Source organism: Mesocricetus auratus, unplaced genomic scaffold, assembly GCF_017639785.1.
Source record: "Mesocricetus auratus isolate SY011 unplaced genomic scaffold, BCM_Maur_2.0 Super-Scaffold_100007, whole genome shotgun sequence".
Lineage (NCBI taxonomy): Eukaryota > Metazoa > Chordata > Mammalia > Rodentia > Cricetidae > Mesocricetus > Mesocricetus auratus.
This window is the reverse complement of record NW_024429191.1, coordinates 11,486,681-11,514,253: the sequence shown is the minus strand read 5'-3', so window position 1 is coordinate 11,514,253 and position 27,573 is coordinate 11,486,681. Positions and strand designations below refer to the sequence as shown.

General features: G+C 36.5%; 1 protein-coding gene across 4 annotated transcripts in view; it reads left to right on the top strand.

Annotated features, from left to right (window-relative positions):
* The window catches only part of Cpeb4 (cytoplasmic polyadenylation element binding protein 4), a 63,866-nt gene that overhangs the window by 3,571 nt on the left and 32,722 nt on the right, over nt 1-27,573 (top strand). For all 4 annotated transcript variants that reach the window (XM_005081542.4, XM_005081541.4, XM_005081540.4 and 1 more), the window contains exon 2: nt 17,397-17,478. In XM_005081542.4, the coding sequence (XP_005081599.1) occupies nt 17,397-17,478 (82 nt within the window). The remainder of the gene's footprint in view (nt 1-17,396; nt 17,479-27,573) is intronic.

Sequence of the window (27,573 nt, the reverse complement as noted above, 5' to 3'; positions counted from 1 at the left end):
AAGCATTATTTTTTGCAGTTGTCATGTAGCAACAGATAAATAGTGGTTCAAGACATTGACAATTGCTTAAAGTTGTTTTTAGTAATGCTTAGAACATAAAATTTAAAACAATCTAATACAAAGGTGACTTATGAACTATTTGTGTATTTCTAATTAAAAAAAAACCAACACCTTGGGCTGGAGAGAAGGCTCAGCTTGAAGAGCACTGACTGTTCTTCCGGAGGACCTAGGTTCAATTCCCTGCACCCACATGGGAGCTCACACCTGTCTGTAATTCCAGTTCCAGGGGACCTGACACCCATAGCAAAACACCAAAGGACATAAAGTAAAAATATTTTTAAAAACATACCTTTTAGCTAGATTATTATTAGTGTGGGAATTGAATACACTTTTCTCTCCTATTTGCTACTCCTTACGCTAATAGTAAATTTATGTAGCCTCATGGTTGTTCTTTCATTCTAAGCTTACTAACCTATAATAAAGAATTGTTTGGGGAAAATGAGAAGTTCAGGAAATAAAATATTTATGTATGTGGGTCAGGTTTTTTCTCTCTATAGGGCTGATAGGATGTGTGGAACATGTGGAATCCTTTGGATCAGTTTCTTTAGTGATTAAACTTACTTATTAAATAACAGACTAAGATTGACACTCAAAGCTGTTGTTAGAAACTAACCCTTTCAGAGGGCTGGGAATGTAAGTAATAGAGCACTTGTCTGGCCTGCATAAGGCTTTGGATTGATTGATCTCCAGTACTGATTTTTTTTTTTTGGCTGTTATGCTGAGGATAGAAAAAGGGTGGTCAATAAACCCAATTCAAATACAGAAAGGCTGGGCATGGTGGTTCACACCTTTGATCTTTGGGAGGCAGGTAGATCTCTGTGGATTCAAGACTAGCCAGAGCTACATAGTGAAACCTTGTCTCAAATTTTTTTTCAAATATAAAAAGATTAGAAAGTGGATTATTTTCTGCTCTCTTTCTCCATCATTTTGGATAGTGGATTTAGTGTGAAGTTATAATATTGATATACTATTGGGATAACATGGTATTGTTTTTTTTCTTTTTTCCCCCTCAATATATGTTTTTATTTGTATTAAAAACATGAATGCTTCACATGTCAATCCCAGCTCCCTCTCCCACCCCTCCCCCCTTGTCACTCTACCAGCCCCACATGGTATTGAAGAAATTATCTGAAACTTGCTTAATATTGGGCAATATTTATTTAGTTTGAAATGAACCAGACTGTTTTTTACATTTATTTACTGTAGGTTTGTTTCTGTTCTGGCCATATCTAGGGTTTTAAAATTAATAATGTTTAAAAATTAAAATTTTTCACTTTTATTTGTTTTGTATGTGTGCACATATGTACATGTGGGGGTCAGAAGATAACTTACAGGGGCCAGTTTTGTCTGTACACATAGTGGATCCAGGGATCAAACTCAGGTAGTAGCTTTTACCCAGTATGCCATTTTGCCTGAATTCCTCCCCAATTATTTTTTGTCCATTTTCAACATTCTATTTTGTCCACATTTATGAAGCCTGATTATACATCCCAATAGCCCCCTAACGGACCCACCAAGGACCTATATTTTGAGAAAAAATTAATTAAAAGTTGCTTCTGAGTTTTTACTAGTCTAAAGCTTCATGGTATGAATTGAGAAGGCATAATTTGAATCCTGTTTTCAGACACATTAAATTAATATGCATTTAATAATATATAAATTGCCTTTCATGTTGTGCTTTGTATTAATTCATTCATAACCCTATGAGGTAGAAATAATTATTCATATGCAAGATTTGGCTCTTAACCATTATACTATGGTATGTATCTCTTTACAAAATCTAATACAAAGTCAGATTTAAATTGTGAGTGAGAGGGACTTCTCCCAGAAGCATGTAAGATGAAAGGAAAAAAGATAACTATATGTAATGACCAAAAACTGATTGTAAGCCCAATATAGATCCTGCTACTCTAGAGGTTGAGGCAGGCTGGAGAGTCTAGAAGTCATGGCCAGCCTGAGCAACATAATGAGGTTATCCATTAAAAAACAAAAGTTGGCTCATAGAGTTTTAAAAGTAAAAAGTAATATACCATATTTGTTTATCAATTTTAAATGTTAAGCTTCATGATGTTAAGGTCAATAATTAAATTTTTATTACATTTGTTTATTTATGTGCATGTCAGCACCACTGTTTATTGTATTTATATGCTTGCCAACACCACTGTATATGCATGGATGTCAGAGGACAACTTGCAGAAGTTGTTTCTCTCTTTCCACTATGTGGGGTCTGGAGATTGAGCTCAGGTCATCAAGGTTGGCAGCAAGTGCCTTTACCCAATCTCACTGGCCCCAGATCCTTTCATTTTTATTTTTGAGTAGTCACTATATATCAGGAATGGGTTAGGCACTTTTGGATAGGCTCTATTACTTCCTTTAATAGGATTTCTCAACCCAGTGACTTTTGGTTTTATTGTCCTGACTTCAAAATAAAGAGACAAGTCTCATATTCATGTGACTAAAGTATGATTTGACCCTTACATTAAAGGGAAAATAAGTCCTGTCTATTCTGCCAAACACATCCTGGAGCTCCAATTTCCAAACCAAATAATAGATTGGGATACCCGCCAATAATTATATTTGAATATAGTACCTTATTGGAGTGATGCCTAGATTTGTCCTTACAGGAAACAGTAAAACAAAATTCCTTAGTCTATATACTATTATCTAAAGTTCCACTTATGTTCCCATCTCCATTAGCTGAGAACCAGGAAATTGGCCACAAAGATGTGATTCAGGACTTAGGACTCCATTTGCTCTTTCCTTAGACATAACGTCACAGGTTTGTTAATTACACAAGTAATTCTTGCCACCATAATAACATACTTGGTGGTGTCAACTTAATGTCCTTAAAATTATACATCACACAGTGTGCTTATAAACAGAAAGTTACTATAGTGCTTCAGGTGACAAGTTTTGATGAATTATTAAACATCATCATAACATGCAACCTCATTCCATTTTATCTTTTCTTAATTTGATTCCAAGTGAAATTTTTACATAGGAAATCTTTTGTTTGACTTAGAGAGAAACCAATTTTGTAATTATGAACTATGTGTTTGATGTCTTTAGCTCTGTTAGAATTGAAATAACTGGAAAACATGATGGGAAAGAGGTACAACTTCTTCCTCTTTGTAGAGGACTTCTAAGTCTATTATTTCTTGATAAAGTGAAACCAACTGAGGTATGTGGTGATATCTTGCTTGTACAAATAAAGCCTGTCTGAGTATCAGAGAATGGAGTTTGCCACTAACCATAGACATCTGGAGGTCTTTACAGATAGACAGGAAGTGAGGTAGCTGAGCAGAAACAGGATATAAGCAGGGATAAACAGGAAATTGCTCTCTTGCCTACTGAGTTGCCATGTAGCCACATAGAAGGTAAGATGCTTGGACATTCTCCAGTAAGCTAAGACCACAAGGAGATACATACATTAATAGAAGTGGGTTAATAATTTAGAGAGAGCTAGCCAATAAGAAGCCTGAGCTATTTACCAACCAGTTTATAATTAATATAAGCCTCTGTGTGTTTATTTGGGACCCAACAGCTGCAGAACCAGGTGGGACAGAAACTCCATATTCAGAGGTAGACTTTTTTTTTTAGACCCCCTTTCCAGTGTTTCCCTCATTTTAAAAAAGGTTCATTAATTTCTATTTTATGTGTCTGGGTTATCTGCTTGTATGCATGTCTATACACTTCATGAGGCCTAGTGCCTGCAGACCTGAAGAGGGCATTGGATCCCCTGGAACTGGAGTTACAGTTGCTTGTGAGCTGCCATATAGGTGCTGGAAACTGAACCCAGGTTCTCTGCAAGAGCCTTCCGGGTACAATTTTTAACCATATTTTGTGTTGTTTTCAGGGAAGCCTTGAAATATAATTACAAATTACTCTAAAACCTATCAGGAAAAGCTTAGTTATTAGAAGCCTAGTAAATATGGTTATTGCTAATTGAAACTAGGAAGGTGATATTTAGTTCACTAGGGTAAGCTTGTAAGAATAATCTTGGTGGTGCCCCGAGAAAGACATAGTGAAAGTACTATTAAAATTAACTTAGGCTTATATTTGAATTTTGTGGTCTAAATTCGTTATTCTTAGGACTCTTCTGTCTTGATAGAGTGAAAATAATCTTAAAAGTCCTGCACTATGATGTTGTTTCCAACAATGTGTTATACCTAGGTTTTTGGTCCCATCACAGATAAAATAGTGTGGACAATGTTCTTTGCTTTAAGGGCACAAGTCCACAGCATGACTATTCTCTTTTAACTTTTGTGACAAATATTCATTTTATTTCATTTGAATTATTCAAAGGTGTCTTACAGAAATTAAAAGTAAACTATTGCCCTTATCTATTTAGGACAACATACATATTTTTAAATTTGGTTTTAGTGTAGTTTTTCAGCACATATTATTGAAAAGAGTTACATTTTCAAGTTTCAGAAAATAACTGGTAGGTAGAAAAATAAGGTTGCATATCTTATTATTTACGCCAGCTTCTGAATGTGAAATTTAAATAATTCCTGAGAAAGACTATTATGTGAGGCCAAAATGCAGTAGGGGGAAGCATGGACTTTAGACTGAGGCATACTTAAATTTGATTCTGAACCCAACTGAATAGCCTTTAATAAGTTCCTTACATTTTGGAAGATGATCCCTTATCAAGATAAAAATGAAGGATTATTGTAAGGCACTTTAATATGTGGCCATACTGAAATTGAAAATGTGGCTTTCAAATGTTGAGTAAAATTGTGAAGATACTTACAAATGTAGCTAGGGTTCCTCTGTACAATCCTGAACAATTTTAGTCTTGTGTATCTTATTGTTTATGCTGTTTTTCAGAGTATACCTTTACAATCAGTTATAGATGCAACCTGTGAGAGAGACATTATTTAACAGAATTACAGATTTTCTGGGAAAATAAAGTTTTATAACTATATATGTTTAAACTTTGATTAGCATTTAGCAGCCTGTATCTTTCAGTATTTTGAAAGATTTTTGCATTGGGTTGTTGTTTAAAGCTTTAGGCATCAGGTACAGTGGTATGTGTTTGTAATCCAGGGGCTCCTGAGAAAGAAACAGTAAAAGTACTTAAAATTAATTTAGGCTTATGTGTTAGTTTTATAATTTAAATTCATTTTTCTTGTGAATTTTCTGTCTTGATAGAGTGAAAGTCTTGAAAGCCCTGAAGTGTCACCTTATTTCCAATAATGTGTTCTACCTAGGCTTTTGGAAGATTGAGGCAGGAGATCACAGATTCAAGGCTAGCCTGGGCTTATAGCAAGTCACAGGTTACCCTGAACTATAGAGTGATACCCTATTTAAAATAAGGGAAAAAAAAGGACTTTAGAACATGTTTACTTTTTATACACTATAGTGTATATATTAAAGAATATGTATAGTAAATTTATATATCAAAAGAACAAATTTATATATTAAAAGGTAAAACATCAATCATCAATATACATAAAATAAAAGTAATTATTTTTTAAAACAAATTGGATATTGTGTGACTTTCTAATATTATATTAACATACATGATAAAATTAGTATGAATTCTAATTTATTTTATATTTTATTATAATTTACTTTTATTTTTTATTTTAATTTTAGCATAAATTTATTGAGCAATCATGTTATGAAATAGGTATGAGACTCTCACAAAAATGGCTTGATAATGTATTTTATAATTTCTTCCTAACCTTTGCTAATATCTGAATGATATTTAACATGTATTTTTTTCTTAACATTATAAACAAATCATAAACTAACCTAATAATTTAACTCCATTTTAATTCAGGATCTAATTGATTAAACTTTAAGGCAGACCAACAGATTCAGCTGTAGGCATAACAGAAGTGGGGCCATTGATAAAATAGAAATTCCCAAATTGGAAATTTGTAAATAAATTTTTGTATAAACTACTTTGTACACCTGTTTACATTACTTGTTTACACTCTGTGACAAAATGGTATCACCAAAGACAAAATTTAAACCTTTGCATAGCAGAATTCTGGTCCTCATGTTTATGGGCTGAATTATTAAACTTCAGCCTTAAGTTATGCAAATACTTCCCATATTGTACTGTATTGGGCCTGGACATTTGAATTTGCAGAGTAATTTTTTTATATACACCTATCATTTTTATATACCTAAAGTAATACCTTACTTTAAAATAGTTAATACTTTGGTATTATATATTTCAAAGCCATACTTGTATTTAAAATGTGATGTAACATTTTAAATAATAGTTCTTTCAGGAAGTCTAGAGGGGTGCATCTAGTTAGTAGGTTCATGGTACTAACTAATAAAACATCTGCTGTCACTTTATTGTTCATGTGACCATAAGAATATTTCTACCCCTAAAACAATCTTAATTATGACAAGTCAGATCTGTACTGTAAATATGGCTTTACTGTTTAGTAGTCATAAAACCCAGTACAAGCATGCTACCTTCCTGGTTCTTCCTCTTTTTTTCCATTTCTTTTCTCTGGCCCTTTTGAGAGTAAAATGAGATTATGTCTAATATTTGTCCTCCAGAAGATTCTATTATTAAAAGAAAACAAGATTTCAATTAGCAATATTAGTCAGGCTGGCAAGTTGTCTTAGCAGGTGAGATCACATGGGCCTAATGATGATAAGAGTTCAATTCCTGAAAACTCCTGCAAGTTGTCTTCTGATCTTCATTTGTGCATGCACACACAACACACACACACACACACACACACACACTAAGATGAATGTCATTTAAATGTGGAAACCATTGTATGACTGGTATATGACAGTTGAACTTAATTTTTAAAAATAATTTTACAAGTGAAGTACAATTCTAAAAATAAAATTGTTGCACATAAATAATAGTGGGTCTCAGACAACATAATAATCTTTATTTTCCTGAACACCAATAAATACACTGTCTGACTGGTGATCCCCCCTTTTTAAATAAGGCTTTCACCCCAATGTGTTTTTTAATTTTTTATTATGGAAAATTTTAAACATTGTCTAGACAAAATAGTCACCTGGCTTTGGCAGTCACTGACTCCTGGACAATCTTCTCACCTATACCCCAGAAGTCTTCTCTGACTAATATCTTGAAGCAGTTCCTAGACATGGTAGGATTTAATTGTAAAAGTGTACACTTCTCAGCCGGGAGTTGGTGGCACACGCCTTTAATCCCAGCACTCGGGAGGCAGAGGCAGGTGGATCTCTGTGAGTTCAAGGCCAGCCTGGTCTACAAAGTGAGTTCCAGGACAGCCTCCAAGACAATACAGAGAAACCCTGTCTCGAAAAAACAAAACAAAAAGCAAAAACAAAAAAAAGGCGTACACTTCTCAAAGGTACAGAATCTTTAAAGGGTATGCAAAGAGTCTTCCAAGTGTCTTTTGAAGATACTGATGACTCACATTTCTGTTGCCCCTGCTCAGCCTGTTTTCCCTGCTCGGCCTGGTGTTACTCCCACATACACCAGTGGCCTCATCTATTTCTAGGCCATCAAAAAAAGCAAATAAGCCCAGCTAAAGCACCAAATCAGCTGCTAGTGACTAGAAAGTCTACTAGCAGAGTATAATTTTTAATCTTGGCTTTCTTCTAAGTCTAGGCTTCTGTGGATTGTGATCTCTGGAAAGAATTAAAAAGAGTGGGACAGGGTTGTACTTTGGGGATTATTTTTCTTTTCATATTTTGTTTTTAAAAGGAATTAAGAGATTGGGGTTTTTGGAAGCCTGTGGAGTGTATCAAACCTTATTCATTTATCACTCTTTCAATATGTAGGTATTTTCTGGTTTTGATGGATTGTAGGCTAGAAATATTTGACTATGGCAAGAGAGGGCTTTCTCTTGGAGAGTAATCTGGTAACTTCCTATTTCCTACTTGAAAGTTGAGGAGTGTTTTCTGCCTAGAGACTGTACAGCGATAAAGATGGGGGTGGCCTTGTTAGGTAGAGACTGAGCACTAACTGCTTTTTGTCATCATTGTCAAGTGTCACAAAGAAGAGATGTTAAGAATTACAAAATGTTAAGTCTCAGCTTAGGCATAAAAAGTGTTCCTCTGCAAACTGGGTCCTGAGCTGGCCAGGCAGACATGAAGAAGAGGAACTCTGTCAACTATTTAGGATCTTCATGTATTTATGACCTGTCTCAGTCTCTCAGGGCAGCATTTTAGTTTTGTTTACTTCCTTAAATCAATGCCCTTTTTGTTGAATAGCTTGTTAGATAGGAGAACATCTCCTGTGATATTTTTGGATCCAGGAGTTTAGACTTATGATTACCATAGTAAAGCACAGAACAGCTAGATGATTCAGTATACCAATAGCCTGCTATTTAAATGTGACTTTCATACTCCTTTTTCATATACCACAGAGGGAAGGCAGGCAGGGATGTTCACTGAATGTGCCTTCTAACTGTCAGCCATTGTGTTGCACTGTCACATACCATGCCTCTAAGTTTTTTGTTTGGGTGTGTGCATGCATATGACTGTGCAGGTGCAGTTGTCCTTGTGTGCACATGCAGAGGCCAGGGGAGGACATTGGGAATCTTCAAAACATGATCCCTCACTGTACAGGAAACCTCACCATTTTGGCCAAGCTTCCTGACCAGCAAATTCCTGGTATCTGACTGTCTCCACCTCACAATGTTGAAGTTACAGGCACATGAAGTTGTGCCCAGATTTTTATTATCTTCATTTATTTTTTATAGATCCTAGATTTTATTTTTACATTTCCCTCTTGTATCGAAAATAGTCTTTTCTCGTAAAATATATCCTGATATAGTTTCCCTCTACTTCTCTCAGTTCCTCCCCACTTCCCCTCCCCTTTGAATCCACTCACTTTCTGTCTCTTATTAAAAAAGAACTGGCTTCTAAGAGATAGCAACCAAACATGACAAAATAAAATACAATAAGATGAATGAAAAGCCATCATACCAAGCTGGACCAGGCAACCCAACAGAAGAAAGAGTCCTAAGAGAAGTATGCCTGGTTTTTTTTATGTGGGTACTTTGAACTTGGGTCCCCATGCTTGCAGAGCAAACTCTCTCACTCCAAAGGCATCTTCTTGGCCCCTCATCACAATTTTACAGAGATATATTTCTTTTTGTGTGTATGAAATCAAGATTCAGTGACATTGCAGTGTCAAGATCACTTATCCAGTAAGTAGAGATTTGGAATCAAATTTTAAATGGATTTTAACTGTTTCTTCCAAACAAGGTTGGAATGGCTAAATAGCCAAGGAGAAGAGAGTCCATTGAACTAATGGAGTCTAAATTGTCAGTTTGGTTTTTAATTCAAATAAGTAGAAACAAGTTTTCTTTAAAAAAAAACAACTTTGAAGATTTTATATATTGAAAATGTATAAGTACACTTGGCACTTAGTGAAGGGGAAATATAAGGCAATTTCCTCAAAGGCTTTCTGAAGAGATTTTCTGATTTATCAGTTCATGTGGGAACCAAATGGAGTTATGAACTGATGAGAGTGATTTAGCTGTAGTTTAGAACTCTGTTAGGAATATTTAGTAGCCTAAGTAAGAACTCTTTTAACATCATTAAAGGTGTTATGATGGGAAAGCACTGACTCAGAGGAGAAATGGTGAAGAAATATGAGGTGCTATTAAATGTATTTGCCTTGCCCCTTCTTCACATTCACATAATTACCTCTTTGATGTCACCTCCTGATACCTGCATCCAGGCAGGCCATGCACACATGACAAAGAACTTTATACCTTGGGCATGTCAGTGATGACACAACTTACTTTAAATAGATTTTTAAACTTCACCTCTGAAGCTAGACTCTACCACTTACAGTGTTACTTCAAGCTTCATTTCCCTAAAATGGGATAACAACAGTTAGTGACTTCACGTGGTACTTGTAAGAAACTAATGCAGATTAATTTGTGTCAGAAATGTAGTTCTGAGCCAGGAGGAATGAGGTGACTTGTTTACTGGTGAAGGTGATTTTCCAACATGCTGTACCAGTGCTACTGGAAGTGTACAGACCTATCCAATGAGATTATCACAGCATGTCTGTCTGGTACAGCTTGGGAGTTCTTAGGGACTCAAGGCAAAGAAGCTTACTTTGTGCTGGAGTGTTAGACTTTTGGGAAGTAGAGTCCTGAAGGTTAACTATACAGTCACCTCTTTGTGATTTGTGGACATAAATATCATTTCATCCAAGAAGAATATTTATATTTTGGAAAATGTTGGATTAAAACTCCCATAGTTAGCTTTGATTAAATATGAGTTCTCCCAGACCTTTCAAGCTTCCTATTTGTTTTGGCAGCTGAGACACTGGCATTGACTTTCCTTTTGAGCCAAAATATTTTCCTTTCCCTTCTTCACCAGAGAAAATTTAAGCCAGAAAGAGAAACTTCCACAGCCTGATATGGATTAAGAGCAGACCAAAAGTGGCTACAGAAAGGGAATGAAGAAAGTAGGCAGCTGAATTTTGCCTTGAACTCTTAATGATCTGATTATATTCAATTAATTACATTGTGTGTACCATACCAGCCTGGTAGCACCCAAACACAGGGACACAGGTTTATAAAAAGAGCCAATAAAGAGTAGTACTAATAGTGATTAGCATGGGATCTATTTAAATGAGAAAAGTTAGTCTGAAGACAGAATCTCTGAGCACAAAACAACATCCAGTGCAAACTGTATAACCTGATGGTTTCTGTTGTTCTTATCCAATGACTGTGGATATCCCTTTAAATAATAATGAAACGAGACAATTTTGTCTTGAGGGTCTCCTGTCCTAGGGAATTGATAGAGGTAATGATGTCCCTCTATAAATGATTTTTAAGAAAATTCAGAATGTTTAACAAATGGTAGGTACTGATTTTTTTGTTTTTTTGAGACAGGGTTTCTCTGTATTGTCTTGGAGGCTGTCCTGGAACTCGCTTTGTAGACCAGGCTGGCCTCGAATTCACAGAGATCCACCTGCCTCTGCCTCCCAAGTGCTGGGATTAAAGGCATGTGCCACCAACGTCCGGCAGGTACTGATTTTTTACACCAAGATTCAAATACAAATCTGAGATCATACTATTATACTTTTTATACAGGTAAATTAATGCGGACTAGGATATGCCATATAGCTGTTTAATGATAGGACTTGATTCTTTTTTTTATTTTTTAATTTTTTTAATGAGACAGGGTTTCTCTGTATTGTTTTGGAGGCTGTCGGTCCAGCCTGGCCTCGAACTCACAGCGATCCGCCTGCCCCTGCCTCTCGAGTGCTGGGATTAAAGGCGTGCGCCACCACCGCCCAGCTTAGGACTTGATTCTTAACTCAGGAGGAATCTAAGAATCATAACTAAAAAGGAATGACTATGTGCTTCACCTGTCTTTTTAAATAGAGATGACTTATAGAGCATGTGATCAACAGTTTTAAGAGGAGACACATTATTAATAAAAAATATCTGAAGGCAGTTATTCTATGTTGTTGGATGAAAAAAGAATGGTATGCCTAAAATAACAGATAATAGATGCCAGAGATGATAGTGACAGTTTAGGTGCCAGATTTGTATTTTGTTTGCTTTTAACCACTTGTTTTCTTCAAGAACAGCTCCCCATTTGTTGAAATTGAACTTGGTTTATATTTTCTTAAGGTGTATGCTGTGGAGTTTGGAAATTTTCAGTCTAGAGAGCAAAACCCCTCTCTAAAGAAACTTAAACTGTTTCTTGTAGCTTACTTAAGAGATAGTATGTACCTAATTAATCAGAATAATAAGATGTAAACAACACCCCCCAAATAGCTAATGAAACTAACATGTTGATTGGGATTGTTTACCTTAGTTTTTGTGTGTAGTCTCTGGCCTCACATTGAGACTTATCAGAAATGTGAATTCTTAGGCTCTTCTTGGACATACTGAATCTGGGGTGACTTAGTAATCTGTTCTTAACACCCCCAACCCCCAATGATTCTGAGGCATCCTGAAGTATAAAGAACATGGGCAGCTGGACATAGTGGCATGCACATTTAACCCTAGCACTCAGGAGACAGAGACAAGTGGATCTCTATGAGTTTGAAACCACCTGGTCTGCATAGAGAGCTCTACATAGTGAGACCCTGTCTCAAAAAACAAACAACAACAGCAACAACATTTTGGCTTAGATCATCATCAGAATGTTTAAAAAATGTAACTTATAATTCTAGCTATATGATAGGCTGAGGCAGGATGATGGTGAGTTTAAGACTCTTGACACCAACCAGTGACTTACATGCAACTTAATGTTAAGTGTAACAAGTAAGATCTAGTGGTACTAGCCGGGTGGTGGTGGCGCACGCCTTTAATCCCAGCACTCAGGAGGCAGAGGCAGGTGGATCGCTGTGAGTTCGAGGCCAGGCTGGATCGACGGCCTCCAAAACAATACAGAGAAATCCTGTCTTGTAAAACCAAAAAAAAAAAAATATCTAGTGGTACTGTGCCTGAAATCCTAGCACTTGATAAGCTGAGGCAGGAAGATCAAAAGTTGGAGGCCATGGTCAGGCAAGACCACTCAGTAGGCAAGAGCACCTCTGCCAAGCCTGATCATCTGAGTTTAAGGAAAGAACCAAGTTTTGCATGTCATCTCTGATCTCAAAAGGTCTATCAGGGCACACATTCACCCTCCTCCAGTATGCACATAAAGAAAAAGAAGGAAAATGTAAGTGTATGTAACAAAACAGGGCTAGAGGTCAGCCCAAGCTACACAGGGAAAGCCTATCTTTAAAAAAAAAAACACATTCAACAAAACCTATACAATTACAAAATAAAGTGAAGTCAGAATATTGTAGTAAAGATGCTGTGGAGCCTTGAAAATGATTGGTGTTCTTTTATATTTATGGGTAGGTATTAAGTTCACAGGTTCAAATTTTGTTATACTGTATATCTGACATGAATAAAGTCATTCTGTTGCTGTAAGCTTGTTTTTTCTCACCCATGAAAGAAGATAATTGAATATGCCGATTATATAAGGTTTTTGTGTGGGATAAGTGACAGTATACATTTAATATTTGAAATTAGCTGCCAGCATTATGACTCTTAGAACCAGTTCTGCTCCTTTGGTTTGCAGTTGATAGCCTGCTAGTGTGTTTGTCATAAGTGTGGTGTGTGTGCCTTACTTAAATGTCATCCCAGTGAGGAAAACAGGACCAAGACTTTATTTTCTCCTGTGTTTTTCAGATTTCTGTTTCTATCCTTGTCACCCTTACACATTTTGTTCATTCTTTTGTTGAGTAATATTTAGTGATACTGTTTTCCAGTCATTTGCTGTATGCTTATGCTCTCAGAGTCCTTTCAACAAAGTCCCCCTCCCCTACTTTGTACAAATACAGTTGTAGTGATCCTGTGGTGATTACCTTGTCTAATGGAATGAGGCTTGAGTCACAGCTGTGTTGTTGAACTCAACAGGAACCTGCCTGTGCAGTAAATTGTATGAATTTTTCTTAGTCTTAGATTTTTTAAATTATCAAATGGTAATAACAATTCTAACTTAGGAAGTTTGAGGCTTATAATTAAGATAGTGCGAATAAAGTACACAGACTGATAGTGGGTACTTATTTGGTGTTCCATACAGAGATGTTCATCTCTCCCAAGAGACTGGCAAAGGTAGTTTGAAACAAATACAGTTGTTAGTTGGGGAGAGGGTGTTGTTTAATTTTTGCAAGGCATTATTTAATCTTTTCCCTAACAAATTGTAGGTAAATTTTTTAAAAAACTTGTTATTTTGCTTTATGTTTGCATAATGGGCTATTAACCCTGTAAAGAGGGCTGGGGCTATAGTTCTGTGATAAAACATTTGCTTACCACATGGAAAACCTTGGGTTCAACTTCCAGCACTAAGAAAAAAAAAAAAGGGTTCAATTTCTTACTATTGGTGACCTCTGCCTTTTTGTAGACTAAAAAGTGAATTTTAAGTAGTGGTTTTGATCTATATCTTTGGCTTTTGACGTAGTTGTCAAAATTGATAAAATATACAAGAGCCTAGACAGTTAGGATATTGGCAAACCAAAAGAATAAAATTGGCTGTCGATATAGCTCCTTGTCAGAACACTTGCCTAGTACATGGAAAGCCCTCAATTCCATTGCCAGCTCTGCAAATACAAGCAAATGAAAAGCGTTTTGTGCTAGGAAAGAGACTGTGGGCATCCACTGAAATTCCTTCCTTTTCCGGACCAGAAAAGCATTCTGGAGGACAGCAATGCCCTGAAGAGTTGAGGCTTTTTAAGTGTCCAATACTCATTGCTCTGACTTAGGCTGATGCTCAAGTTTTAGTCATTGGCTCAAGGATAATTAAGAAGAGCCATCACTTGACAAATATTCTAGTTTACACTTACTTTCTGGGAAATGAATCCTAGAAACAAATCAGCAATTATATGTGGTCCATTTTGTAGTCGAAAGAGGAAAAAGAATGGAAATCAAGTTCTCCCTAATAAACTCAACTCTTTGGTCTTTGGATAGAAAAACTGGCAGTTTCTTCTGTTCTTGTATGTTGGCCTTACATTGTATCTCTACCCTTCTACCTACTTCCTATTGGCAAAAGAGCATATTGTTAAAAAAATCAAATGTTAAAAATAGAAAAGATCACCAAAGGAGAAAATTAAGAATGATAAACTTTGAATCTTCATGATAAGAAGCTAACTTGACAAAATATGTGACTTTTGAACCCCTTGAATTAGCAGAGCATTGAGGAAACATGTTATATAAATGCAGTTTATAGTAAGTCTAATTGCTAGTGTGTTTGGTTGTGGGCAAGAATACCTATTTCAGTGGGGTTGTAAAGAAGATAGTGCTTATGCCACCGAGCCCTCAGACTTTGCATTGTATTACCAGCAATCTCTTGAGGCTCTTTCCTTCTAAAAGCATATAGAACCTGGGAATCTGTCTCAACATACCTCACTAGAGTGTCAGAACCAATTGATCCAAGTTTATGTATTATAATTTACTTGTAAGCTTATAATGAATTAAAAGAAAAAATGGTATGGGTATAAAAAGTATTGAAGGGATTTTAATCCAAAAATCACTGGTTTACATTTTTCATTTAGGATTCTAGTTTGATATACTTTTTCAGTTAAAGTAGTGGTTATTAAATTTAGTAGCAGTCTATGTTTCAGGTTGTATACTTGGGGCCCAGATAGCCATAGGGTCTTTTACTAAATCCTAGGGTCCCATTAGCAAACAGAAGCATTCTTGACTTACTAGAAGTAGCTTTTATAAAAGAAGCCACACAGAACCATTGTCATATTTTTGTATCAGCTGCTTCTCTTTTCTCTTTGTGAGTGGCAAAATACAAATTCTGGAAATTTACAAGACTACTACTGCTTTAGTTCGGTGAAAAAAGAATAATAGAGTAAGTTGTTCTTCTATCCCTCTTGTTTATTTTGGCAAATGAAAATGAACAGCTCTAATGGGAAATGGGAAGTATATAAACAAACCTTAAGACAAGGAAGTAGAGAAGAAATATTTCACATGCTTAAAAATCACTCAAAGGCATTCACATGTTAGTTTAGCAATCATTTTGAGCACCTCCATCCCGTAGATGTGCTTGACATACAACAATATGGAAGGGTGGGCAGCTCTCCTTAACCCAGTTCACAGCATGGACGCAAAGAAAGTGATATTTCAAAACAGATTTCACCAACTTTCTGCCATCTCAGGTCCCGTGGGGCACAGTGGTAGGACTGTCTTGGCTCATCATTACCCATTTGAGGTCAATGTCATACTGGAGACATTTGATGTAAAACAAGTCCTGCTCATGGGGCATTGCCAGAGGACATAGCCGGTAAACGTTTTATACTGACTATGGTTTTGGTAGATGACCCAGGGACAAGTATAGTTCATAGTCTGCTGAAAAGAAGAAAATCCAACTGCTATGGATTGAGGTAGTGTGACTTGATGTTGACTTCCAAACCTTGAGTTGGCCTCAGATTCACTTCAATTCCAAGAGTAATTGCAGTAAGGGTTTTGATGTTATATTGCACTTGAAGCCTTAAAAGTAGAGCAGCTTCCCCCTTTACACTTTCTGTACCTTAGAAAAGTCTAATTCTGTCTGTGTGTCCTTCTATGGGGGACCCATTTGTTTGTTTTAAACAAGCTGAAATTCTGAGTTAAAAGTAATTAGGAGCTATGTGGATCCTAAGCATTCATAGGGTCTGAGTTTACTATCAAGAACAAAACAACAGAAACTAAGTGTGAGTATCTGTAGAGAAGGTTACAGAACTCTGCTTGTGGAAGTCCTCTGGAATGCTGTGACTGTAGTCTTTGGGTGAGGGTGAAGGGCTCAGATGTATGTATTATCACTTCCTTTCTGAGTTTAAAATGTTTCCATGACACTTTTAACTTCTCAGTGTAAGCTTCAATTTTAGTTGCTGCTAGATAATTCCCTTCATCTGAGGGGAGAGCAGTTGAGAGGTTGTAACTTTTTTATTTCTCTCTGAAAGTGGACTTGATTAAGCCAGGAGCCCCATGCTCTTTTTCTGTTAAACTTTGATGGCACCAAAGTCAAGCCCAGCTTGGCAAGTAAATAACTATTAAAGGGGGATTTGGATTTTCTTGTCCAGGTACCCACTCTGATTTTTGTCCTTTGTTATCCATCAAAAGTAAAGCTGGGTTCTTTAAGGAGCTAATATCTTGTTATTTGGAGAGAGTCGGGGGACAAGCAAGCTCTGTCAAAGAGAGGAAAACAGTGTCTAGTGTCATTATTCCATTATTCTTGGAGAGAGTAGATAATATCAAAATTACTATTTTTTGTGGAGGGGGTATGTGCATATATTTGTGGTGTAGTGTATGTCCTGGCTATTGTAGGTGTGTGTGTGTGTGTGTATATGTCCATCAAGTTTCTTTCCTCCATCTCTCTTCAACTTTGTTTTTTGAGATTTGGTCTCTCACTAAATATGAGGCTTATTGATTCAACTGGCTCTGTCTGAGACTTACCAATTCAGTTAGCTAGCATTGCAGGAATCTGCCAAACTGATAGCTATTGGAACAGTATGGAAAGTCTAGTCTTAAATGATGGAGAAGATTAGCTTTCTTTTACATTCAATACTGTACTTAATGTGAAGACTTGTTGTAATGGTTTATGCTTTATTAATAAAAGGGAGGGATATTTTTGTTGAATTCTTGTCAGAAATAAAAGCAGTCTTTAATGAACTCTGTGTACTTTTGTGGGTTTTGATGTTTTGGCGGTGCCAGAGTAAATGCACTTTTTGACTTGTATCCTACTAAATGCAACTTATTTCCTCTTTGTAGGTAAATGCTGTCGGGAGTGGGGTTATTGGGAAATGAGCCTTATGCATGCTAGTGCTCTGCTACTGTGTTATCTCCAAACCTTCAAGAGCTATGTTAAAAGTGGTCTGTGGCTGTTTGTGTTTACAGGATCGCCCCAGGACATTTGACATGCACTCATTGGAGAGCTCACTCATTGACATAATGAGAGCCGAAAATGATTCTATTAAAGGTAAGTTGAAAAATGGAACTATTCTGCTTTAGTAAGTAGTTAATAGTGTATTGCCTACTTATTCTGGTGAACAATGTCATTATTATGAAGTAATTTTGTCTAGTAAGTTGTAATTCTACACATAAATATTTTTTGCTAAAAAGTCAAATTTATAGCCTGGTGGTGGTGGCACACGCCTTTCATCCCAGCACTCGAGAGGCAGAGGCAGGCGGATCTCTGTGAGTTTGAGACCAGCCTGGTCCACAAGAGATAGTTTCAGGACAGCCTCCAAAGCCACAGTGAAACCCTGTCTCGAAAAACAAAGACAAACAAACAAAAAAAAAAACATTTGATGGACAGCTGCATTTAGAACCCAACATGATATCAACTAAGAGTACGGAACAAGTCCTTATTGCTAAGAGTGGACAGTTAACTCAAAGGCCATACACTTCTCTGAGTGTCTCAGACAAAAACTTTCTAAGAACCCTAAGATTTTTAATGTGATAGTAACTACTAGCATGTTGGCAACTTTTGGTCTAGTTTTACAATTTACAAAATGGTTCACAGTTTCTGATTAAAATGTTTTATAGTTATTTTTTCTATATATGAATATTTTAAAAAAACATGCTATTCCTGCTTGACTTCTGGCCTCAAGTCTATTAGTGACTAGCAGTGTTAAAATCTTGAACAAGGCACCCAGTTTCACTAGGCCTCTTTCTTCACCTCAGTAAGAGACTCACAGACACTTGGAGCCTTAAAAGTTAAACACAGATGCATGGACTCCCACCACATACATGGAATATGGATTTGTTATATTCTTCTTAAATGTCAGAATAGGCGTTTTCAGTGCTTGTGAAAACTACTACACAAAATGAAACCCTTTTCCTTGTAAGAATCTCAGATTACTAGGAAGCAGGTTTCTTTGTTTTAAAGAAATTTAGAATGTTTAGTATATTGTGAGTCCATCCCAGTTTGAATACATTTGCTCATTTATTTAGTTGGAATTTATGAGACTGCTTTGTGCTAGACATAGAGCTTTGTACTGAAGTCTGAGTGGCAAGGTAGCTTGCTGTGGTGCTGACTAAACTAGCCCCGTTTTCCCAGAGGTTAGCTTGTCCTATCATTGACACAGCAAAACCTTTAAGGATAACCTTTTTTTTTTTTTCTTCAGAACTATTTGGGTTTGTTGTTTCTTTTTTGTTTTGTTTTGTTTTTTTAATTTTTCCTTTATACTTGAAATATGGTCATATCTACCCCTTCCCATTTTCCCCCTCCAACTGCTTCCATATTCCCCATGAGGAATCTTGGTGTGTCCTGGAAATATGCAAAATAATGTGTGGAAATGTATGTATTCATCATTTGAAAATAAGGATATTTGAAATTGTTTAGGAATAATTTGAAGGTCCTTACTGAATGCTTCAAGGGATTCTGGGCACCAGTCCCAAATGTGAAGAGAGGAGGATCATTCTGAGTTTCATAGTGTTTCCTATGTTTAAATATGACTATAATTCAGCCTATTCCACTTTTCCTTCTCGTCATTAAAGTGAAGAGAGTCTAAGGCTCCTTTTAGCACCAGGAAATTGTCCTTTTTCAAAGTAGCTCAAAGAGAATCTAGGTCCATTTCCTGGTTTTATAGAGATTACAAGTTTGGGGACATGGAATTAAAGGTACATGACGGTTTCTCTATGCTACTTTTTATAACTTGCTTGTGAGTCTTCAATTATTGCATAAGTTAATTACAGAAGTTTGTAAAGGACATTTTTAATTGTTTACTAGATTCTTACAGCAGTTTTTTTGGGAATCTCCCTTGTACTTGATCAGTGGTTCTCAACATGTGGGTCATGAACATGACCCCTTTGGGAGTCCAACAACCCTCTCATAGGGATTACCTCAGATCATCAGAAAACACAGATATTTACATTACAATTCATAACAATAGCAAAGTTATAGTTATGAAGTAGCAATGAAAATAATTTTATGATTGGGGGTTCACCACAACATGAGGGACTGTATTAAAGGGTCATATCATTAGGAGGGTACATTAGATCCTCTGTACTGGATGCTGGGAAGGTGGGGAAAATAGCAATAGATACAGTTTGTCATGTTACATTTCTAGGAAGCAAGACTAGTACTTAAATATAAAGAGTTCTGCACACATTGTATAATTAACTGAATGGTTTCTTTGTTTTATCAGTTTTAGCCAAGATATTTAAGGTTAATTTTTCTTTTTAGTTTAATAAGTTATATTGCTAAGCTCTTCTTTTATTCCGCATTCCATATAAAATTTATTCTCACCAATATGGTTCTGTATGGGAAATCAAAAGTGACAGAAATAATTATGTATAGATGGTCTAATCTGGGAGCATAAGGAATTCATGGGAATTGTGATTTATAAGAGGCAGCATGGCAGAATGGAAAAACACACTCTAAATTCAAACTGTCCTCACAGCTGTGCTGATGGTTGTAAGGTTTAAATGACAGCATGTGTCTGTCAAAGTCAGCATATTGCCTGGCTCTAGAAGACACTCAAGAATTGATATGGATTTTACTGGAATTCACTAAGTCTTTCCATCTTGCTCATCATGTGAGGAAGCCTGGTTCAGTTTAAGTTTCAGTATTAAATGAATGTCACAATTTTTTCTTCAAAAATGTAAGGAAGAATCCATAGATGAAGATATGGCCAGTTTATATTTCTGCTTGGCTTTAAAAAGTCCTGAACATGGTGTCAATGTCATCTTCACTGGCAGAGTGGCAGCTCCATTCAGGGAAATATTTCATTTCTCTGAGTCAGAGTTTCACACTGCTGTGCTTGATTTAAATAGTGAGTCTATCTTCAGATATTGTTTATAAGTGATCATTACCTTTTAATGCCTTGAAAACAATTTATTGTCCTCTAAATCAGGCACTACGTGTACAGTAAGTGATTCTCCTAGTGCTCCTTCTTCAGAAACAGAGCAGAAAATCACCATTTGTTCTGTGAGAGCATCATACCACTTAGAAAATGTAAATTTTAACTTGAGATTAGTACTAAAGATTTCATCGTACAAAGACAAATTTTGTATTTGGGCTAATTTTTTATTGAAATAATTTCATAAAACATGAATGACCTCATTTATTTTATCTCTTATCTGTAGTTCATTGTAGAAATGTCTGTTTAAATCATAAAGCCTAAAATTAACTCAGGAACAACAGCATGAGTCGCTGTTGCAGCATATATTAGTTTAAGTGAGAAAAAAGTTATGAAGGAGAATTTGCATTTTCCATTTGGGAAAATATCTCCTTGATAGGTGGCTTAAAGTTTTTATTTTTGCCATCAACAAATAAGATACTTGATATGAAGGTCTAGAGACCTTCAAAGATAGTTTTTAAATTTTCTTATGAATGTATTGTTGCTTCTAGCTGGTTTCTTTAAAACTTTTAACAAATGTATAAGAGAAGTACTTAGCTTTCATTTGATCATGAGTATCAGAGCTTTTTGTGGTTTTCAAAATACTTTTTAAAATACTGTTTTAAAAGAATTTTTAAGTTACTGTCATTTGCTCCATGGCAAAGGCTCAGCTGTCGGGAGGAGAAAAAGGGTCCTCCCTGTGCTTTATCTTTGTGTCATCGCTGAGGTCAGCTGGCAAGTCCTGATGTTATTTTTATCCTGGAAACTGTGTATTGCCTTCTACATAACCAGGGCCAGTGACAATCCACAGAAGCTTGTCCCCAGAGACCAACTTTGTTGTCTTTGCTCCACACCCAGGCTCATATGCCAAGAGCCTGCGTCTGAGTTTTGATCTCCCCACGTGACACATTGAGCATGGCTGTAATGCTATTAGAGTATCAGAACCAATGAATGCTCACCTATTTAGATGTTCAGGTGATTATTTGGGGAATACTGATGTTCACTGTCCTCTTTTTTTTTTCTTTCCTGTGACATTGGCACTTATTTAGAAATGGAGCAGCAGATAGAAGCCAAACCTAAGCACAACTTTTTTCAGTCTTCTGAAGCATAGGTTGGACACATGAAGTAGTCATGAAATGTCTTCTCAGATGTACATAGTAGCAAAGACCTCTGATAATCATGGAGCTTTTACCCCCTCAGTGTGTGTAAGGAATAAAGGGAAGCAGGAATAAAGTAGGAAGTAGTTTATGGAATGGAGTCAAATGTGTTGGCTAAAGACACAAAATTAGTACTTAAAATGTGTAGGACAATTCCACTTCATGTTAGTGGTTGAATATTTTAAAACTGATATATAAAAGCAATTTAATATCCAATTAATTTCACTAGAAAGTCAAATTAAACAGCAAGATTACTGCAAGAACAAATGCAGTCCATAAGTCATTGCAACACTGCAGATGTTCTTCAAATAGTACTAAACTATGAGTCAGTGTCATATTTTTCCTTTAAATGTAATGAAGTTATTTTTATTGTTTTAAAATAAATCTTGCTTTCAATTTTTGGAAAGAATGTGACTTACCATACTTATCAGCAACAATTCCTGTGTGTGTCAGGCATGAAATGCTAAATCTTCATGTAAGCAATAATCATTGTAGTGCCTGTTTACACAATCCCTTCATGCCTAAGGAGCCTGTTAGATATGTATGTGATGGGCTCATACACTGTTAAGCATGTTTCTGCCTGGCTTGATTCATACATTCATCTCATAAGGATTTATTTTAAGAATGTGGATTTAATACAAGAATCATCTATATTTAATTCCTGATTGCCAAAGGTGTTGTGACCTTCTACTTTAAACATGCTTAATGTTTTCTCCTTTTTATATTAAATTTCAGGGTCTTTCCCCTACTGTTTTCATCACTGCATCTTTAAAAAAAAAAAAAACTTAAATGTGTGGGCAAGTGGTGATTCCATCTGTGCCTCTTTGTTGCTGAGCAAAAGAATTTATAATAATCTCTTTAGGAGACAATCATGAAATTCAGTTAAATTTAGTGCACAAAACTTGTTTCATTAGTTTCATGAGTTTTTTTAATGTCTTTATGAAAGAGTAATAGTTAGGAGAATTATGTAAATTCTTTGTCATTGGGAGAAAATGAATTTAGTGGTATTTGGGGAAAGATTAAATAATGGCTGGCAAATCATTTTATATACAGTTCTCTTAATATTCTTATAATCCAAATTATAGCCCCTTAGTCCTCTATTTTAGAGAATAGATGTTATATACTGATATGCTGAGGCCTTAGACTTGATTTCATATAGGTACTGACTCTGCAGCCTTGAGAATTCTAGATTACCCGAGCTATTGAACGAGGACTACAGTTGGTCATTTATTTGTGTGATGTGTTATGAACCTGAAATAATTTGGCCATAAATAAAAATTTCAAAAATTCAAGGAGTTCCCATGAAAACAGACTGTGGATGTAACATTTTAATGCTTAATTTCTAGTTAGAAGTGTGCGTGCATGCATGCATTCCTGTGTGGTATTTTCCCCTTTTCTATTTACATATGTGGCCTCTGTCTATATGAAGAGGTGTCACTGCACCTTACCAGCCATTTAAAGGGTTAGATACTTGCCTTAAGGAGCATATAACAGACAAGATACAACCTGCATGAAGAACCAAAAATAACAGTGCAAAACACAACTAACACTAATTTATCTTGGATTCAAAACCAAATTTCTCCTCTCAATTAAATTACTAGCTATGCTATCAAGTGTCTTCTGGAAAATTGGGGAAATCTTAAATAGTACATGTTTTTAGAATTCAGACTCAGTCAAACAGTTTATGGGATCCAGCCTTCCTGAGAACAGTGGTTTCTTCTTGTCCTCTTTGGATGATACTAAGTAACTCAAAGCAGCTGAGCAGGGGAGTGGTTGAGGTTTCCAAAGTAGAAAGTTGCCTGACTTTTAAAAGTCTCTTGAGTAATGGAGTGAGAGACACAGTAAAGAGTATAATTTCAACTGGACTACAATTAACTTTGTGTGTGGCTGTTTTGAAATGAAGGGTGTTTCCTCTCCTGCACTCTCCCTTTCCTAGTTGGGGACGTGGAACATCCTGAATAGCCTTCTCCTTGGCTTATGGTGCCTAAGGACAGGACTTCTGCAGTGTTGGGGGGCAACATCGCCATGAGAAAGAGGAGGTGGTGGGTTTCCTTGTCTCACTGCTAGGGAAGGGCCTGCTGAACTCTGAGCAGCTGCTTGTTTTCAGGGTTACTTCTGATCAGGAGTTATTGGATACCTCAAACCCTGTGTCAGCAGAGGTAGACTTTGAACATACTGGTACAGTCTTTCAGATGTTGCTACTGTTGTTTTTGTCTTTAAAAAAAAAGTAAGGGAGGAGAGAATCGTGAATTGCCTAGGGGAAAGGAAAAAGTGATGTTGAATGTTGATTTTTCTGGTAGAACTGGATTGACATCATGGCCACTGTGCTTCTGGACTGAACCACAGTTGCACAGAGCACACACATTCTGTTCACCCCTCAAATCCACTTGTATTCTACTTGCATACATAGATTGAGAGCAGTGATCTCACCTCTGCCCCATACATCTGTGATAGAATATTTGACACTTATTTTTACTCTGAAAATTAGATAAGCAGATGTCACAAAGCAAGAATTTATCTTGTGTCCCATGATGTGAGATCATAATTGCTTGTCCCATTATTTTCTTGTTGAACATTGAGCACAGAGAATCCTATTTTGAGTCTGTGAAAACTGAGTGGTCACAATCACCTTAAAACATTGCCACAACTCTGATTCTACCTGGGTGGCAGGTGAGGGTAAAGAGGGTTGGAGGCAGGGAAGTAATACTAACCCTTTTATGTTATTAGAAGGTTAATGATCCTAATCATTTTCAAAAATATTCCTTTACCTCATAATATTATTCTTTTCAGTTTCTCAAAGGCTCCCATACCCTGTGGCTGCTGTGACTTACTTTTGTTAGACATGCAGTGGGGCAGTGGAGAGAGAAGGGTTGCTAAAAGCATAACCAAATTTGGCAAATACTTTCAAAATAACAAGCACTAGTAAGGTAGCACACTGGCAAATAAATACTTTCAAGATAACAAGCACTAGTAAGGTAGCACACTGGCAAATAAATAGTTTCCTTTACAGTTTTCCACTGTCACCTTAAGTACAGCTTAAGTAAGCATGGTTTATACCAACTGGTTGTCAAAATTAGTAATATTCTTCATTTATAAGTGAAAGCCGAGTGACATTTTGTTTTCAGATATTGTCTGCAGTTTACCAGTGACAACTATTAGAGATTCCCACTGTGTAAAAGAGAAAGGGGGTCCAGAATTACAGAGCTCCATGCTGCTTCCTATCTATGTTAATATGTATGTTGTACATCTTTTGATGCATCACTTATTTTTCTATTTTTTTCCTTCTCAAAAATTTATATGAAACTTTCATATAGAGATATTCTTGCTAGCTCATTTCCTGACAGCTTCTAAAATAATCACATGAAGGCAGAGTTTCTTTCCAGCCTGGTCCCACAGCTTCAGTCCCAAATGAACACACAAAGGTTTATGTTAATTATAAACTGTTTTGCCGATGGCTCAGGCTATCTCTTTCTTAATTATTAACTCATCCCTATTAAACTATATATTGCCAGGAGGCAGTGGCTTACCCATAATGCTCCGGCATGTTACTCCTTTGGCATCTACATGGTGTCTCTCTCTCTGACGACTGCTCTCTGCCTTTCCTCTTCCTAGAATTCTCCTAGTCTGGTAGTCCTGCTTATACTTACTGCCTGGCTACTGGCAAATCCACATTTATTCATCAACCAATAAGAGAAACATATTTACAGCATACAGAAGGACATCCCCCATCAATCACATTTGCAAATACCTTTTAATAAGTGCTTTGCCATCTTTAATGGTCCTCAGGCAGGCCTTGATCATGTTGTGTAGTCCTGGCCTATGTTATTGGAGGACTTTTTCTAAGGGAACCAAGTTGCCTGGTTCATACCTGTCATTAAAAACATCCAGATTCCTTTTGCAGTTGACTTAGTTACAGCAAGGAAAGAACAGTGGAGACAGGGATTGCTGGGTCTGGTTGGCCATCCATTTAGCTTCAGGTTCAGCAAGAGACCTGTTTCAGAGGGAATAAGGTAGGAGAATGAGTGAACAGGACACCTGATGTCCTCCTCTGGCCTGTGTTTAAGCACCACCTGCATTCATAGTACACTAACATGCACACGATGCACTCATACACAGTCATGAAATTTTTTAAAAATTGCTCATCTGCATGGAATATTTACCTGACTAGTGTTTGCAGTTAATTATTTATCAGCTGTTTATGCCTGATTTATGTTTCCTTTTTATTTCATGGTGCCCATGTACTCAGTATCAGAATTTAGAAGGAAAACAAACAAACAACAACAAAAACCAGTGAATTTGTTGTTGTTCAGCAGTACAATTTGAATAAACTTAACTAGTTTTAAACTGGTTACCACTCTGAAAAAGTAAAATACACTAGAATGTCAATACTCTTGAGTGTCATTATCCTAATTGGCTGGTTCTAGATTCACTCCCACAGTAGTGTGCCTGATTCTAAAAGCAGAACTTTGTTTCATTCTGAGTTATACCTGAGTTATAGCCCATTAAGAACATTAGTCAGACTCTGAAGAATCTCCTTGAGCCCAGAGGAGTGGATGCCAGTTGCTATCCATCAGAAAAGAGGAGGAGTCAGCCAATTAGAAGACCCCTATTTGGTACCTGAGAAACTAGCAGTATAGTGCAAATCTTTGTTCTGAAGAACACTCATGACTAATAGAAGTTTAACTTGAAACAAATCTAACAGTGTCTACTGACTATAGAACTCCAAATAATAAGTATCTGTCATGATTGAGTAAATTGAAGTGTTTAAGCCAACTGAACCCACCCCAATGATCAGAAGCTATAATAGACTATATACTATGAAAATGATAAACATATTTGAGATTGTGTTCAGACATGGCTTTCTGGTTACCAGTGGTGCGACCTTGGGTTGGTTGGTGGCTTTCCTCTAGACCTCAGTTTCCCCACCTATAAGTGAAAGGGTAGAATTTACCAATGTTTAAATTGCTATCAGCAGTTTTGTACATTAAATTAGAAGATTTGACAGTGTTTAATATAATCAGAAACTAGTCAAGGTGAAATCAGTTATGTGAAGGTTTTGCCTTAAGCAGTTGTTTAAATGTGATCTCATAAAAGGTTTCTGTTGGCACTTAATTTACCTTGGATCTCTTCAGCCATTTGATAGAGTCTGAATTCATTAGTGACTAAGTATACTAGTTAGATGATAAATATAGTTGTGATAAAACACCATGACCCAAGCAACTGATAGGACGGAGGTTTTCAATCTGTGGCTCATAACTATCAGAAAACATATATTTCTGATGGTCTTAGAAACTGGGACATTTCTCAATAGCAAAATTACAGCTAGGAAGTAACAATGAAAATTATTTTATGGTTGGGGGTCACCACAACATGAGGAACTATTAAAGGCTTGAAGCATTAGGAAGGTTGAGAACCACTGAGCTAGAAGGAAAGGTTAATTTGGACTTTTGCTTCCAGAGGGTTAGAGTCCATGATGGTAACAGGAAGATCTTACATCTGAAACCACCAGCAGGAAACAGGAAGCACACTGGGAATGGCATGAGGCTGTTAAATCCTGAAGCCCATTCCCAGTGACTGACACAGCTCCTCCAACTTTCTCAGCCTCCCTAAACAGCTCTACCAACTGGAAACCAAACATTCCAATGTGGATATTCTCATTCAAGCCACCACACTTGCATATGCATAATTACATTTAAAGGTGTTGCTGAGTTCTTACTGTTACTAAGATTTTAGTTGTTGTTTTGTTTGTATTTTCTGGGTTGAAGTAGAGCTAGGGTCTGTTATGTAGTGAAGCTACTATGAAATAGAATATGAGATAGTTCTAAAGAGCTTATCTAATTGTACTGCTCTGTGCTCCTGCTGTTAGGATGTTCCCCAGTATCCAAAAGTACATAATACTATAAAGGAAGAATAACTAGAGGAAGAGATAAGGAGAATGGAAATGTATAGGCACTTACCTTATATTATCATCTCCAGCAAATAGTATTTTGGAGCTTCATTTCTATACTTGAAGCTATATTTGTCATTTGAGACAGGACTGGGTGAATAGGGACACCCTGACATGATGAGACA